The following is an 18,871-nucleotide window of genomic DNA, read 5'->3' as shown; positions in this document are numbered from 1 at the left end:
AGAAGAACTGTGCATCATAGGTGCTGTTTAAGAAGTTTTTAGGGAAACCCAAAGACAACATAGGAGATAAAAACAAGAATACCAGATGAGAATTTAACATCTGACATCTGCCGTTACAGCAAACAGCAAACACGGACTAACCCCTAGTCAGACAAACAAAACCTTACAATAAAGGCAAATTTTCCTTTCTTCTTATCCAGTACATCATGTCGGACTTGAAAAAAAAATTGCAAGGCATACTAAAAGACAGAAAACATAGTTTGAAAAGACAGCAAGCATCAAAACCAGACTCAGATATGGCAGAGATGTAATTATCAGACTGAGAATTTAAAACACCTATGATTAATATGCTTAGGGCTGTAATGGAAAAAGTGGACAGACAACATGAATACATATATCTGTAAAGTAAGCAGAGAGATGAAAACTCTAAGAATCAAAAGGAAATGCAAAAAATCAAAATCACCATAAAAAATGAAGAATGTCTTTGATGGGCTCATCAATATATTAAACACAACCAAGGAAAGAATTAGTGATATGCAAGAAATGTTAATAGAAACATCCAAAACTGGAATACAAAGAGAAAATCAGAATGGAAAAGATAGAACAGAATATCTAAGAACTGTGGGATTACAACAGGCATAGCATACACACAATGGGGACACTAGGAAGAGAAAAAAAAAAGCAAAAACAACAGAAGAAATGTTTGAAACAATGCATTAACCCAAATTAGTAATAGACAACAAAGTACAGATCTAGGAAGTTCAGAGAACACCAAGCAAGATAAATACCAAATATCTACACCTAGGCCTACTATTCAACATAAAGAAGATCAAAGGGAAAGAAATAAAATCTCAAAAGAAGAGGAAAAAATACACCTTACTTATAGAGGATCAAGAAAAGTATTACATTGCTCTTTTCTTTAAAAAGCATGCAAGTAAGAAGAGATCGGAGTGAAATATTCAAACTGTTGAAAGAACTACCAACCTAGAACTCTTTAGTAGAAAGATCCTTCAAAAGTGAAGGAGAAATAAAGACTTTCTCAGACAAACAAATATTGAGGGAATTTATTGCCAATAGACCTCTATCACAAGAAATATTATGAGAAGTTCTGTAGAGAGAAAGAAAATATTAATAATATAGGTCACAAACTTGCATCTATATAAAGAAAAAAAAACATTAGAGAAGGAATAGATGAATGTAAAATAAAATATTTCACTTTTAAAATTCTTGATGGATCTAACATATAACAGTTTTGTTTAAAATAATAATGGGTGATTATAGCTCATATATAAATGAAATGAATAGCAGCAATGTTAGAAGAGAAGGGATGGAGGAATTGGGAATGCTCTTTTATAAGGTAATTACACTGGGAAATGGCATAGTGTCATTTAAAGGAAGACTTGGGTTAGTTGTAAATGTATATTGTAAACTCAAGGGAAAACACTAAAAAAAGTAAAAAAAAAAAAAACAACCCACAATGTATACTTGATATGATACAAGAGAAGAAAAAACGGAAACATACAATATAGCCAGTTAAAACCAGAGTAGGCAGAAAAATAAATAAAGACCAAGGACAGTGAATAGACAATAGTATCAAATATGGTCAGTATCAATCATCACTTTAAACATCGATGATCTAAATATACCAATTATTAAGACAGAAACTGTCAGCATGAAATAGAAAAAGAACCAACTTATATGTTGTCTACAAGAAACTTCAAATAGAAAGACATAGATTAAAAGTGAAGGGATAGAGAAAGATAAATCATGCTAACACTAATCAAATGAAAGTTGGAGTAACTATATCATTTTCAGACAAAGCAGTTTTTAGGGAAAGGAAAATCACTGGAGATAAACAGAGGCATTACATAATGATAACAAGGGTCAATTCTTCAAGAAGAAATAAGAATCCTTGATGTGTATGTGCCTAATAACAGAATATCAAAATGTATGAGACAAAAACTGGTAGAATTTCAATGAGAAATAATATATCCACAATTTTAGTTAGATATATCAATATTCCCATCAGTAACTGACAGATCAGAAAGGCAGAAAATTAATAAGGACATAGTTGAACTAAATGGCACCATCAATCAACTTGATCTAATTGACATCTATAGATCTCTTCATCTAAGAACTGTAAATACACATTTTTCTCAAGCTTACAGGGAACTTTCAACAAGATAGACCATATTCTGGATCATAAAACACTCCTTAACAAATTTAAAGGAATAGACTCATATAATGAGTACTTAATTCTACCACGGTAGAACTAAACTAGTAATCAATTGCAACAACATAGCTGAAAATACTCAAAATATTTGGAAATTAAATGGTACATTTCTATATAAAAATGGATTTAAGAAGAAGCCTCAAGGGACATTTAAAAAATAAATGGAAATGAAAATACAACATATAAAATTTGTTGGGGAGTGTTTTTTAGCAAAGCTGCAGACTAGGAAGCTCTAGGCCTTCATTCACCCTGTAGAAAAAATTAAAAAGAACAGCTAGAGACTGACTAAAATAACTTTATAGGAGTTCTGGGAAACAAAGGTTTATAGCTACTACGTGAACACACAATCAAAGAAAAAGCCATATTAAAAATGGTAGGAAATTTCATAGAAATTTTGCTCACTCTTGACTCATGCTCCTCCCTGGCACAGTGCAGGTGGGAGGAAGCAACTGCCCAATTCTTGCTTCCAACATAGAAAGCAGAGAAGAACTAATCTGCAATTTTCTAACCTGTCTGGGGCATGCCTGAATGACTGGTCTTTGTTTTGCCTAACTGAGAGCTCAGATGGGGAAAGGCAGGATAGCTTGCATCTAATGTTGAAAAAATCTGCAAGAAAGATTAGGCACTGCTCACGAAAGTTACATGGGAATTCCAGGCCTTCAGATACCTGGAGAAATAGTTTATATGTATAGGAATGCAACAGAATATTTAAGGACCTGAGAAAAAGCTAGGGTGCGAATACTTGGGATATTAAGACATTTAAAAGCACTCCTTTATAAAGGGGCAATTAAAAAAAAGCACACACACACACACACACATACAGACCCAGGCAAGACACCTTCTAAGAAAAGACTTGATCAGTAATTACTATAAGTGTAAATGGAATAATATCCCCAAAATCTATAGATTGGCAGAGTGGATTTAAATCATGATACAAATAAATGCTGTCTATAAGAGACTAACTTTAGATCTAAAGACTGAGGAAGATTGAAAGTGCTGCTATAAACATTCTAGTGCAGATGTCTTTCTTATAGAATGTATTTTGTTCTTTTGGGTAGATGACCAGTAATGGGATTGCTGGGTCAAATGGTAGTTCTACTTGTATCTCTTTGAGGTATCTACATATTACTTTCCACAGAGGTTGTACTAGTTTGCAGTCCCACCAGCAGTGCATGAGGGTTCCTATCTCTCCACATCCATGCCAAGATTTATTGTTTTGAGACTTTTTGATAAAGGCCATTCTCACTTGAGTTAAGTGATATATCATTTTGGTTTTGATTTGCATTTCCCTGATGATTAGAGATGTTGAACATTTTTTCATAGATTTCTTAGCCATTAGTCTATCTTCTTTTGAAAATTTTCTGTTCATGTACTTTGCCCACTTTTTCACAGGGTTTTTGATTTTTTCTTGTTGATTTTCCTGAGTTCTATATAGATTCTATTTACAGCCCTTTATCAGATGTGTAACATGTGAATATTTTCTCCCATTCTGCAGGTTGTCTGTTTGCTCTTGTGATAGTTTCCTTTGCTGATCAGAAGCTTTTCAATTTGATCAGGTCCCATTTATTTATTATTATCTTTGCCTAGGCCAATGTCTATAAGAGATTTTCCAATGTTTTCTTCTAGAATTCTTATAGTTTCACGCCTTAGGTTTAAGTCAGTTATCCACTGTGACTTGATTTTTGTGAGAGGTGAAAGGTGTAGGTCCTGTTTCAGTCTTCTACATGTGGCTATCCAGTTTTCCCAGCACCATTTATTGAATAAGGATCTTTTCCCCAGTGTATGTTTTTGTCTGCTTTGTCAAAGATAAGATTTCTATATGAGGATGGTTTTATATCTGGGTTATCAGTTCTGTTCCATGGGTCTATGTTTCTATTCTTGTGCCAGTATCATTGCATTTCAGCTACTATAGCCCTGTAGTATAGCTTGAAGTCTGATAAATTCATGCCTCCCAATTTGTTCATTTTGCTTAAGATTGCCTTTGCTATCCAGGGTCTTCTCTGTACCCATACGAAGTGTAGAATTATTTTTTCTATATCTGTGAAAAATGATGTTGGTATTTTAATAGGGATTACATTGAATCTGTAGGTCACTTTGAGTAGTATAGACATTTTAACAATGTTGATTCTGCTGTCCCATGAGCATGGTATGGTTTTCCACCTGTTTACGTCCTCTGCTATTTCCTTCCTCAGTGTTTCATAATCATCCCTGTAGAGGTCTTTTACCTCCTTAGTTAAATATATTCCTAGGTATTTTATTTTGTTTGTTGCTATTGTGAAGGGTACTGAGCCTTTGATTTGGTTCTCAGTTTGACTATTGTTGGCGTACAGGAAAGACACTGATTTCTGTATGTTGATTTTGTAACCTGAGACTTTGCTGAATTTGTTTATCAATTCCAGTAGTCTCATGACAGAATCTTTGGATTTTTCTAGGTATAAGATCATATCATCAGCAAAGAGAGATAGTTTGATCTCTTCTGTCCCCATTTGGATGCCCTTGATTTCCTTCTCTTGTCTGATTGCTCTGGCTAGAACTTACAGAACTATGTTAAATATAAGCGATGATAGAGGGCAACCTTGTCTGGTTCCAGTTCTAAGTGGGAATGCTTTCAATTTTTCCCCATTCAGTATGATGTTGGCTGTGCATTTGTCATATATGACTTGTGTCAATTTTAGCTAAGTCCCATCTATGCCTATTTTGTTAAGTGTTCTTATCATAAAAGGATGTTGAATTTTGTCGAATGTTTTTTCTGCATCCATTGAGAGGATCATATGATCTTTGTATTTGTGTCTATTTTTGTGGTGAATTACATTTATAGATTTGCATGTGTTGAACCATCTCTGCATTTTGGGGATGAAGCCCACTTGGTCATAATGGATTATTATTTTTGATAAGCACCTGAATTTGGTTTGCAAGGATTTTATTGAGCATGTTTGCATCTATAATCATAAGGGATATTTGTCTGTAGTTTTCTTTTATGGTTGTGTCCTTTCTGGGTTTTGGTGTCAGGGTGATGTTGCCTTCATAAAATGTCTTGGGAGGATTCCTTCCTTCTCAATGTTGTGGAATAATTTCTGCAGGATAGGCACCAGTTCTTCTTTGTAGGTCTGGTAAAATTCGGGTGTGAAACCATCTGGTATGGGACTTTTCTTTTTAGGAAGGTTTTTATTGCTGTTTCACTTTCGGTACTTGATATTGGTCTGTTCAGGAATTCTATTTCTTTCTGCTTGAGCCTTGGGAGGCTGTGTGTTTCTAAAAATTTGTCCATTTCCTCCACATTTTCCAGTTTATGTGCATAGAGGTTTTTATAGTATTTATAGATGATATTTTGTATTTCCATGATATTTTGTAATTTCTCCTTTTTCATTCCTGAAGTAGCTTATTAGAGTTCTTTCTTTTTTGCTTCTCATTAATCTAGCCAGAGGCATGTCAATTTTGTTTATTTTTCCAAAGAACCAACTTTTTGTTTTATTAATCTTCTGTATAGTTTTTTGTTTTCAATTTCATGTAGTTTTGCTCTGATCTTTATTTCTTTTCTTCTGCTGGGTTTGGGGTCAGTTTGCTCATCCTTTTCCAGTTCTTTGAGATGATTCACTAGATTATTTATTTGTGATCTTTCTGTCTTTTGTATGTAGGCATTTATGGATGTATATTTTCCTTTCAGGACTGCTTTAGCTGTGTCCTACTGATTTTGAATAACTTGAGTTTCCTTAATCATTTAGTTCAAAGAATCTTTTGAGTTCCATCTTGATTTCCTTCTTAATGAAATAATTGTTCAGCAGAAGGTTATTTCATTTCCATGACTTTGTTTGGAGATTAGAGTTTCTGTTGGAGTTGATTTCTAATTTTATTCCACTTTGGTCTGAGAAGATTCATGGTGTAATTTCTATTTTTTAAAATTTTTTTGGACATGCTTTGTGGCCTAGGATATGTTTATAGCAGCACAAGTCACAATTGCAGAGATGTGGAAACAACCCAAGTGCCCATCAATACATGAGTGGATTCATAAAGTGTGGTATATGTATACCATGGTGTTCTATTCAGCCACAAAACCAGTGGTGATATAGCACCCCTGTATTATCCTGGATGGAGCTGGAACCCATTCTACTAAGTGCAGTACACCAAGAATGGAAAAACTAGCACCACATGTACTCACCATCAAATTGGTTTTAACTGATCAACACTAAAGTGCACATATAGCAATAACATTCATCGGGTGTTGGGCAGATGGGAGGGGGGAAGAGCGGATGGGTATATGCCCACCGAATGGATGTGGTGTGCACCGTCTGGGAGATGGACATGCTTGAAGGTCTGACTTGGGTAGGGCATAGGCAATATACATAACCTAAATATTTGTACCCCCATAATATGCTGAAATAAAGAAGAAAAAAAAAAGAAAAGATGATGCCATCATAAAATTGTTGTAACACTTTGGAATGGAGTTGTCAATTTCAAGGCCAACAATATATGACCAAAAATAAGTCATTTTTTACTTCATGACACTAGTTTGTCATTGCTCAATATTTATTGATTGCCAATGTTATTTAAGTCATTTATTATAACAATAACTTATTTCCATCCATTTTAATCTTAATCTTTTTTAAAATTTTGGATAAGCAGAATCGTTTTTGTGTCAACCCTAACACACAAAAACATACTCTGTTTATGTTTATTTGCTGTATGAATGAATGAGGGAAAGGTTTGCATTTTGCATTCATTGTTTTCTTTTCACAAATGATGTATTTAAGGAAATAAAAAAAGAAAGATTGAAAGTGGAAGGTCAGAAAAAATATTCCATGTAAACAGTGATTTAGGTAATTTATTTATTTGAAAGGAGTATTTTGTGTTTCCTCTAGGTGGTGAAGGCTGCACAGTGGCAGCTGCCTGCTCAGTGATTGGTGTGGGCTCTGATATTGGTGGCAGCATCCGGATGCCCGCTTTCTTCAATGGCATATTTGGACACAAGCCTTCCCCAGGTAATGCTAATCTATGTTGGGAAGGATGGTTTAGAGAAATGTTAAAATTTGGTTCGTAGCAGGAAAATCTTGCTTATCAGGATGATTATTATACATTGTTCAATGTTCTTTAATAAAAAATATAGCTATTGTTTATTGAGCACCAACTCTGGGATTGATGCTCAAAAAATGTGCAAGATGTCTTCTATAATTAGTTTTATTTAATCCCCAAAGTAACCTTTTCAGGAAGATATCCCCATTTTTCAAATGACAAATTCAAAGGTCAGAAAGATTATGTAAAACTTCTCCACTTACAAAGTTAAACAAGTAAATGGTAGTGCTAGTATTCAAACCCACTTTGGTTACCAGAGGCTGTCCTCTATCCACTATATTAAACTGAACCATCAATTAAATTTGATTTTCCCCATAATATGCTGAATAAAAGTAATAAAACACAATTTCAAAAACGCTGGAAAGTAAAAAATAAAAATTCTTTCACATAAAGACAACTATTTTTTTTTTTTAGTTTGCAAAATAGTCAACTTTTAATTCAGTTTAGTTAACTACTAACCAAGCATCGTCCTGGATCAAATACAAAATGAAGCTTTTCTCAAAGAATGCTAGTCTCAAAACAATGAATTCCTCACTAGAGTTAGAATAATCTTTGGAGATAAGTTAATGCAGAATTCTTCAAATTAGTGTTTGCAGACAGTCCAAAGACATTCTTTTGAGAATTCAGATCCCCTCCCCTCATTTCAATAGTCCTGAGGGCTTCAAAGAGCAAAGTTCTGGACAAAATAATAACCACAAGGTACAAGGCAGTACGTGCACGCAATCTGCTCCACAGGAGCCAGCATGTCTACATTTCAGTAAAACAGGAGCACCCATTCCATGAGTTGTTTTAGTTTTGTTTTTGAATGCATTTATTTCGTAAATCTTTTCATTAAGGCCTATAAACAAAGCTTGTATCAGCTTTTATGTCTGTATAAACTTAAGAAATAGAAGATCAACATTAAGTCAACATAAGTAGTCACAAGAATTTTTCCCCTTTAGACAGGGTGCATATATACAAAGGAACTTCAAAGTTCATAGAAAAATGGAATTAAAAGATACAAACATTATTTCTCAACATAAGCTCCATCAAGTTCAGGACTCTTTATACCAGCCCTTTAGTCCAGGGAATTTAACCGTGTCAATGCAGTCTTTTCTCCATTATTAACTGAAGAAAAATGAGTGGCCTTTAAAGACTTTCTCAAGATTAGGAAACAAAAGAAGTCAGGAGGAGTCAAATCAGGATTCTAAGATGGATGCCTAATGATTTCCCATTGAAACTCTTGCAAAATTGCCCGTTTGATGAGAGGAATAAGCAGGAGTGTCGTCCTGGTGAGGGACTCTCTGATGAAGCTTTCCTGTATGTTTTTCTGCTAAAACTTTGGCTAACATTCTTAAAGCAGTCTCATAACAAGCAGATGTTACCATTTTTTAGCCTTCCAGAAGTCAACAAGCAAAATGCCTTGAGCACCCCCAAAACTGCTGCCATGACCTTTGCTCTTGATGTGTCCTCTTTTACTTTGACTGGACAACTTCCACCTCTTGGTAGCTATTGCTTCGATTGTGCTTTGTCTTCAGAACTGTACTGATAAAGCCACATTCCATCTCCTGTTATAATTCACATAAAGACAACTATTATTAACATTTTGGGGGTTTTTGTTTTCAATGTAAAAACAATGCATACCCATTGTTGACAATTTGGAAAATAACAAATATCAAGAAAATAAAATCACTCTTAATTCTATGTACTAAAATTCATTCACAACTTCTACGCTATGCACTTGTAATATCTTTTCTGTAGGTATGCTTTTGTGGTATACATTAGTATATATTTTTTGCCTAATATGTGCCAGATGTTGTGTGTTTCCATATACATAAACAACCCCAAACACAGACATGGATGCATAAAAATTAATATCTTATGTCTCTCACACAGGCATACATATATGCATAAGAATACACACATACACACACACATAAATATATATATATACACACACACACGGATACCAACACTCCCCCCGCCAAGCATTTTGTTTTGTACTTAAAATAAGGATCATACTGTACATCTTGGTTTGTAACCTCTTTTTCCACCCATTAGGCTCTATTTCAGCATTTTCCTATGTCCCTAAATTTAATAAAAAGTACCATTTTTAGTGGATTCATATTTATCATCTGGATGCCCCAAATTTAGCCTATTAATCCTTTATTATAGGCTGTTTGTGTTAGTTTCAAAATTTTGTTATTACATTAATGCTGCAGTTCTGTTGCTTGTTCTTAACTGTTATTATGCATCTCACAATTAGGTCCTGAGAATGAATTACTGGAAGTGGAATTATGGTTAACAAACATAAATATTTTAAAAGATATTTTTATATTTCTTGTGTTTTTATGATGTAACTCCTCAGAACAGAATAACTGAAACCTCTTGATGCACTGTGTTCCATTGTTATTCAAAATGGTCAGACTATTTTATGTTTTCATAAGGAATGATAGAAAATTCACCTTTCACTGCACTTCCATGTACATGGACATTTATCATTCAGAAGAAAATATTTTATTATATTACATAGGAATGAATATCTTCCATGTACTTTAAAGTACCATGTGTTCATTGAAATAATAAAAATTAAAAGGCATTTTATTTCTGTACCTATGACTTCTTCATTGTTATACCATATTCTTCATTTTCAACATACAACTATGATGTCACTGTTACAAGTTAGATTTAATTTTTTAACTGCTTGAGGTATAATTGACATACTATAAACAATACATATTAAAACTGCACAATTTGATAAGTTTTGACATATGTGTACATCCATGAAACCATCACCACATGAAGATAATAACACACAAAAGATTCCCCATAGACCTTTAAAATTATGGTTCCCACCTCCTACTGTAACATCCATGTGATACTGATAATGTACTTTCTGTCGTTATAGATTAGTTTGCACTTCCTAGAACTTCATATAAATGGAATCACACACTTTGTATTCCCCTTTTAAAAAGAATCTGACTTCTTTAAGTCAGCATAATATCAATATGATTCACCCATTTTATTGTACTGATTTCTTTTCATTGCTGAGTACCATTCCATGTTCTAGCTATAGCCCAGTTTATTTATCCAGTCACCTGTTAATGGACATTTGGGTTTCCACTTTTTGACTATTACAAATAATGTGACTATGACCATTCATGTACAAGTCTTTATATGGAAATATATTAACTTCTCTTGTGTAAATACCTATGAGTGGAATGGCTGGATCATATGGTAGGTATATATATTTTTTGTTCTTCAGGATATTACAGGGATACAAACACTTTGGTTACGTAAATTGCCTTTGCACTGCCTGGCAAGCATGCCCATCCCCCAGACAGTGTGCACCACATCTGTTAGGTGTGGATTTACCCATCCCATCTTCCCCCCTCCCACATGCCTGACACCCTATGAATTTTACTTCCCATATATACATATTAGTGTTGATCAATTAGTACCAATTTAATGGTAAGTACATGTGGTGTTTGTTTTTCCATTCTTATGATACTGTGCTTAGAGGAATGGGCTCCAGCTCCATCCAGGATAATACAATAAGTAGTTCATACTTTTTTATTACAGCTGAGTAGTACTCCATGGTATACCTATATCACATTTTATTAATCCACTCATGTATTGATGGGAAATTGGATGGTTTCCACACCTTTGCAATTGTGAATTTTGCTGCTATAAACATTCAAATGCATATGTCTTTTTTATAGAATGTCTTTTTTTCTTTTGGGTAGATACCCCGCAATGGGCAAATAACATGAACAGAAACTTTTTAAAAGAAGATAGACTAATGGCTAAGAAATGTGAAAATAATGCACATCTCTAATCATCAGGGAAATACAAACCAAAACTGCAATGAGATATCACTTAACACACCGTGAGAATGGCTTTTATCAAAAAGTCTCACAACAATAAATGTTGTCATGGACACAGAGAGATAGGAACACTCATACACTGTTGGTGAGACTGCAAACTAGTACAACCTCTGTGGAATGTAATATGGAGATAACTCAAAGAACTAAAATAGACCTACCATTTGATCCAGCAGTTCCATTACTAGGTAGGTATATTTTTTAAAATTTCAGAATATTATGGGACTACAAAGGTCTGGGTTACATAATTTGCTTTTGTGCAGTTTGAGTCAAAATTATAAGTGTGATCATCACAAAGGTACCATGCATTGTACCCGTTAGGAGTAAATTTACCCATCTCCTTCTCCTCCTCCCACCTGCTTGGTTTCCATTGAGATTTATGACCTTATGTGCACATGGGTGTTTATTGATTAGTTCCAATTTAATAGTGAGTACATGTGGTATTTGTTTTTCCATTATTGCAATAGTTTTATTAGAAGAATGGTCTCCAGTTCCATACAGGTTGTTACAAAAGGTAATAGTTCACCATTTTTTATGGTCCAGTAGTACTCCATAGTATATATATACCACATTTCATCAATCCACTCATGTATTCCTGGGCACTTGGGTTAATTCCACATGTTTGTGACTGTGAATTGTGTTACAATAAACATTCGAGTATATGTGTCTTTTTCAAAAAATTACCTTTATTCTTTATGTAAATACCCAATAGTGGGATTGCTGGATCAAATGGTAGGTCTATTTTAGTTCTTTGACGTATCTCCATACTATTTTACATAGAATTTGTACTAGTTTGCACTCCCACCAATGGTGTGTAAGTGTACCTTTCTCTCCAAATCCACACCAGCATCTGTTCCTTTGGGACTTTTTGATAAAAGCCATTCTCACTGGGGTTAGATGATATCTCATTGAGGTTTTGATTTGCAATTGCCTGATTACGAGAGACATTGAGCATCTCTCATATTTTGTTGGCCATTAGTCTATCACCTTTTGAAAAGCTTCTGTTCATGTCTTTTGCCCACTTTCAATGAGGTTTTTTGATCTTTTCTTTTTTATTCAATTGAGTTCCTTGTAGATTCTGGTTATTAGCCCTTTATTGGATGTATTGCATGCAAATATTTTTTCCCATTCTGTAGGTTGTCTATTCACTCTATTAATTATTTCCTTGGCTGTATAGAACCTTTTAAATTAATCAAGGCCCATTTGTTAATTTTTGTTGTTGGTGTTATTGCCTTTGGAGTTTTCTTCATAAATTCTTTGTGTAGGCCTATATCTAGTAGTGTTTCTTCAACATCTTCTTCTGGAATTCTTATAGTTTTATGTCTTAGGTTAAAGTCTTTTATCCATTGTGAATTAATTTTTGTGGATGGTGAGAGATGTGGATCCCATTTCAGTCCTATACATGTTGCTATCCAATTTCCCAGAACCAATTATTAAGTAGAAATTCTTTTCTCCAGTGTATGTTTTTGTCTGCTTTGTTATAGATCAGATGGCAATATGAGGATGGTTTTATATCTGGGTTTTCATATCTGTTTCATAGGTCTATGTCTCTGTTTTTGTGCCAGTACCATACTGTTTTGCTAACTATACCCTTATAGTATAGCTTGACATCTGGTAAATTGATGCCTCCTGTTTTGTTCTTAATGCTTAAGGTTGCTTTGGCTATGCAGGGTCTTTTTTGGTTCCATATGAAGCCTAGAGCTATTTTTCCTAGATCTGTGAAAAATGATGTTAGTGTTTTAATGGGTATTACATTGAATCTCTAGATCACTTTGGGTAATATAGACATTTTAAGAATGTTATTTCTGCAGATCCATGAGCATGGTATGGTTTTCAATCTCTTTATGTCCTCTGCTATTTCCTTCCTCAGTGTTTTTTAGTTCTCCCTGTAGATGCCTTTCATCTCCTTAGTTATGTATGTTCCTAGGTATTTTATTTTCTCTGTTGCTATTTTGAAAGGTACTGAGTCTTTTATTAATGTATAGGAATGCCACAGATGTGCGTCCATTGGTTTTGTAACCTGAAACTTTGCTGAATTTGTTTGTCATTTCCACGAGTCTCTGGGCAGAATCTTTGGGGTTTTATAGATATGAGATCATATGGTCAACAAAGAGAGATATTTTGACCTCTTCTTTCCCCATTTGGATACCATTAATTTCCTTCTCTTGTCTGATTGCTCTGGCTAGGACTTCTACCATTGTGTTCAATAGAAAGGTGATAGTGGGCAATTGGTTCCAGTTGTAAGCAGAAATACTTTCAATATTTCTCCATTCAGTATGATGTTGGCTGTGGATTTGTCATATATGGCTTTTATACTTTTGAGGTAAGTCTCATCTATGCCTATTTTGTTAAACATTCTTATCAAAAAGTGTGCAGGATTTTGTCAAATGCTTTTTCTGTGTCTATTGAGAGGATCATATGATCTTTTTTCCTATTTATGTTGTGAATTATGTTTATAGGTTTGCATAAGTTGAAGCAAACTTGCATCTCTCGTATGAAATCCACTTGGTCATAATGGATTATTTTTTGATGTGCAGATCAATTGGGTTTGCCAGGATTTTATTGAAAATTTTTGCACCTATATTCATAAGGGATATTGTCTGTAGTTTTCATTTTTTGTTGTGTTCTTTCATGTCTTTGGTATCAAAGTGATACTGGCTTAGTAAGATGAATTGGAGAGGGTTCCTTTCTCCTAGATATTATAAAATAATTTCTGTAGTAGAGGTACCAGTTCTTTGAAGGTATTAAAATTCATATGTGAAACCATCTGGCCTGGAACTTTTTTTGTTGGAAGAATTTTTATTGCTGATTTCAATTTTGATACTTGATATTGGTCTGTTCAGGAATTTTATTCCTACCTGAGTGACCAGAGGGAGGCTATGTGTTTCCAAGTATTTGCCCATTTCCTCCACGTTTTCAAGTTTATGTGCATAGTGATTTTTATAGTATTCAGAGATGGTATTTGTATTTCAATGGTATCAGTTGTGGTTTCTCCTTTATCATTTTTGATTGAGCTTAATATAGTCCTTTCTTTTGTGCTTCTGGTTAATCTAGCAAGAGGTCTGACAATTTTGTTTATGTTTTCAAAGAGTCAACTTTTTGTTTCATTAATCTGTATAATTCTTTTGTCATTGATTTCATTTAGTTCTGCTCTGATCATGGTTATTTCTTTTCTTCTGCTGGGTTTTGGATTGGTTTGCTCTTTCTTTTCCAGTGCTTTGAGATGATTCACTAAATTGTTGATTTGTGATCTTTTTGTCTTTTGGATGTAGGCATTTAGGGCTATGAATTTTACTCTCAGGACTACTCTAGCTGTACCCCACAGATTTTGATAACTTGTGTCCCCTCTGTCATGTAGTTCAAATAGTCTTGATTTTAATTTTAATTTCCTCCTTTACCAAACTATCTTTCAACAGCAGGTTGTTTAGTTTCCCATTTCCTCTTTCCCATAGTCCCTGAAAACTACTAATCTGTTTCTATCTATGCAATTATCAACCTGTATATTTCATATAAATGAAATCATACAATATGTGGTCTTTTGTATCTGTACTCTTTTATTTAGCATAATGTTTTCAGGGTTACAACATTTACCCATGTTGTATTATGTCTCAGTACTTTATTCACATTTATGGCTGAATCTGATTACATGTTATGGATATACATATTTTCTTGGTTCATACATTACTTCATGAACACTTGAATTGTTTTCACCTTTTGACTTCTGTGAGTACTGTTGCTATAAATATTCATGTACCAGTTCTTTTTGTAAGACCTATTTATAATTCTGGTTACATACCGAGGAGTGCAATTATTAGGTCATATGGTAATTCTATGTTTAAATTATTGAAGAATTACCAAAATATTTTCCACAGTGGCTGAAAACATTTTACATTTCCACTCATGAAGAAAGGATTCCAATTTCTGCATCCTCTTTAACACTAGTTATTTTGCATTCTTTTATTATAGCCAAGCCAGTGAGTGTAAAGCAGTGTCTCATTCTGGTTCTGATTTACATTTGCCTGATCACTAATGATGTTGAGGCTCTTTTCATGTGCTTGTTGGACATTTTTATATTAATTTTGGAGAAATGTATATTCATCTCCTATGCCCAATTTGAAATGGATCATTTTGATTTTGTTGTTGAAGTGTAATTGTTCTTTATATATACTGGATATTAATCCATTATCAGATATATGATTTGTAAATATTTCTCCCATTGCATGGGTTCTCAGTGTCTAGATGGTAACTTTTGGCACGTAAAATATTTTAATTTTGATGAAGTCCAATTTATCTATTTTTTAATTTCCAAATATTAAGAGGTTACAAATGTTTTTGTTACATGGATAGCTTTTATATTGCCTTATTCAGAGCTATAAGTGTGCCCCTTACCCAAATTATGTTTATTGTACCTGTTAGGTAAGTTTGTGACTCTCCCCTCCTCTTTCCACCCTCTTCTTGATTTCCAACAATATTTACTTATTTCTGTGTCCATGTACGCCCATCAATTAGTTTCACATTAGTAGAGAGTACATGTGATGTTTGCTTTTTCATTCCTGAGAGGCCTCACTGAAGATAATGATCTCCAGTTTCATGCAAATGGCTGCAAAAGACATTAGTTCATTCCTTTTTATGGCAAGTAGTAATCCATGGTGTGTGTGTGTGTGTGTGTGTGTGTGTAATATTTTGTTAATCCACTCATGAATTGATGGGCACTTAAGTTGATTCCACATCTTTGCAATTGTGAATTGTGCTACAGTAAATATTTGAATGCAGCTGTCTTTTTGATAAAATGACTGCCTTTCCTTTGGGCAGATACTGAGTGGTGGGATTCCAGGGCCAAATGGTGTGTCTATATATATTCCTTTGAAGAATCTCAATAATATTTGCCATAGCGCTTGTACTAATTTGTAGTCCCACCAACAGTGCATAAGCATTCCTTTTTCTCTGCATCCACAGCAGAATCTATGGTTTCTGGATTTTTAATTATAGCTGTTATGACAGGGGTAAAGTGATTTCTCATGATGACTTTAATTTGCATTTTTTCCAATAATTAGTGATGTTGAGAATTTCTTTATTTGTTTGGTGACGTTTTTTCTATCTTCTTTAAAAAAAACCTTCTGTTCATGTATTTTGCCCAATTTTTAATGTTTTTTCCCCCTTGCTGATTCATTTGAGTCCTTTTAGATTTTGGATATTAGTCACTTATTGGATATATAGTTTGCAAATATTTTCTCCCATTCTATAGGTTGTCTATTTACTCTGATGAGTATTTCCTTTGCTGTGAAGAAGCTTTTTAATTTAATCAAGTCCCATGTATTTATTTTTGCTGTTACTATAATTGCCTTTGGGGTCTTATTCATAAATTCTTTGCCATGTTGGTGTCTAGAAGTGTTTTCCCTACATTTTATTTTAGAATTTTTATGGTTTCATGCCTTGCATTTAAGTCTTTTATCCATCTTGAATTAATTTTTGCATATGGTGAAAGACAGGAGTCCTGTTTTATTATTCTGCATGTGGCTATCGAATTTTCCCAGCACAATTTATTTAATAGGGCTTCCTTTCCCCAGTGTATGCTGTTGTCTGTTTTGTCAAAGATGCCTTGGTCATACTATATGGTTTTATTTATGTATTCTCTGTTCTATTAGTCTATGTCTCTACTTCTATGCCAATACCATGCTGTTTTGGTTACTATAGCCTTGTAGTATAATTTGAAGTCTGGTAGTGTGATGGCTCTAGATTTCTTCTTTATGCTAAGTTGATTTGGTGTTTCATGTGATTATTTAGTTCCAAATGAAGTGCAGAGTAATTTTTTTTCTAGATCTGTGAAATATGACTTTGGTATTTTGGTGGGGATCACATTGAATCTGTACATCACTTTGGGCAGTATGGATATTTAAATGACTGACTTGTGTCCTGAGACTTTACTGAATTCATTTATCAATTCTAGGAGTCTCTTAGTTGAATCCTTGCAGTTTTCCAGATATAATATCATATCATTGGCAAAAAGTGAGAGTTTGATCTCTTCTGCCCCCATTTGGATGCCATTAATACCCCTCTCTTGTCTAATCACTCTAGCAAGGACTTCCAGCACTATGTTGAATGGAAGTAGAGATAGTGGGCAACCTTGTCTGGTTCTGGTTCTAAGTGGGAATGGTTTCAATTTTTCCCCATTCAGTATGATATTGGCCATGGGTTTTTCATAAATGGACTTGATAATTTTAAGGTATGACTCTTCTGTGCCTATTTTGCTACGAGTTTTTATCATAAAGGTGTGCTGGACTTTGTCAAATGCTTTTCCTGCATCTATTGAGAGAATCATATGGTCTTTGTTTTTGCTTTTATTTAAGAGGTGAATTGCACTAATAGATTTGCATATGTTAAACCATCCTTGCATCCCTGGAATAAAGCCCATCTGGTCATGGTGAATTATGTTTTTGATGTACTGCTGAATTCGATCTGCTAAAATTTTATTGAGGATTTTTGCATGTACATTCATAAGGGATATTGGTATGTAGTTTTCTTTTTTTGTTGTGTCCTTTCTTGGCTTTGGTATCAAGGTGATATTGGCTTTGTAGATTGAGTTAGGAAGGATACCATCTTTCTCAGTGTTGTAGAATAATTTCTGTAGTATAGGTATGAGTTCTTCTTTGTATATTTGGTAAAACTCTGAAGTGTAACCATCTAGTCTGGGACTTTTCTGTTTGGGGAGGTTTTTAATTGCTGCTCCAATTTCCGAGCTTGAGATTGGTCTATTCAGAAATTCTGTTACCTCCTGGGTGAAAGAAACTAGGGAGGTTGTATGTTTCCAGGAATTTGTCCATTTCCTCATTATGTAGTTTTTGGGCATCTAGGTTTTTATAGTAATCAAAAATAATGTTTTATATTTCCATGGTGTCTGTTGTGACCTCTCCTTTTACATTTCTAATTGAGTTTATTAGAGTCCTTTCCCTATGAATTCTTGTCAATCTGTCAAGAGGGCTGTCAATTTTGTTTATCTTTGGAAAAACTAGCTTTTGGTTTTATTGATCTTCCATATAATTCTCTTGTTCTCAATTTCATTTAGTTCTGGTTTGAGCTTAGTTATTTGTTTTCTTCTACTAGGTTTAGAATTGGTTTGCTCTTCCTTTTCCAATTCCTTTGTACTATTTATTGGATTGTCAATTTTTGAGCTTTCTGTTTTTTGAATGTGAGCATTTATTGCTATTAGTTTTCCTCTCAGGTATGCTTTTGCTGTATCCCACAGGTTTTGATAACTTGTGTCTCTGTTATCATTTAGTTTGAAGAAACTCTGGATTTCATTCTGTATTTTCTCCTTGACCCAATAGTTATATAATAATAGATTGTTTAATTTCCATGACTTTGTGAGGTGGTGAGTTTTCTTACAATCCATATTCAGAATGCTTCCTCTGTCAGTTTAATCATATCATGTAAGTTGGTATATATTGGTGGATATTGAATATTTTCTTTTGGAGGTGACTTTTATCTGTGATCTTTCATTATTCCTGTGTTCTTTCACTGATTCTTTATCATTAGGCTACTATGTCAAGTACTGGTAGTGCTGGGACTGGTTTATGGACTTAATTCTGGGATCCCAAAGGGATGTTCCTTGACAATGTTGGGGAGATGCACTCTGGTCCTGTATTGTCTTAGAGGTGTTTTAACCTGTTGGGTTATCTCTCACCTGTTGTCTTCACCTTCTGCTTATGGA

The 18,871-nt window shown here is 34.1% G+C and overlaps 1 protein-coding gene across 3 annotated transcripts in view; it reads left to right on the top strand.

Annotated features, from left to right (window-relative positions):
* FAAH2 (fatty acid amide hydrolase 2) overlaps positions 1-18,871 on the top strand; it is a 140,788-nt gene that overhangs the window by 36,405 nt on the left and 85,512 nt on the right. For all 3 annotated transcript variants that reach the window (XM_069463544.1, XM_069463542.1, XM_069463541.1), the window contains one exon: positions 7,090-7,209. In XM_069463544.1, the coding sequence (XP_069319645.1) occupies positions 7,090-7,209 (120 nt within the window). The remainder of the gene's footprint in view (positions 1-7,089; positions 7,210-18,871) is intronic.

Source organism: Eulemur rufifrons, chromosome 30 (genome assembly GCF_041146395.1).
Source record: "Eulemur rufifrons isolate Redbay chromosome 30, OSU_ERuf_1, whole genome shotgun sequence".
NCBI classification, from domain to species: domain Eukaryota; kingdom Metazoa; phylum Chordata; class Mammalia; order Primates; family Lemuridae; genus Eulemur; species Eulemur rufifrons.
This window is presented reverse-complemented; position numbering and strand designations above follow the sequence as displayed.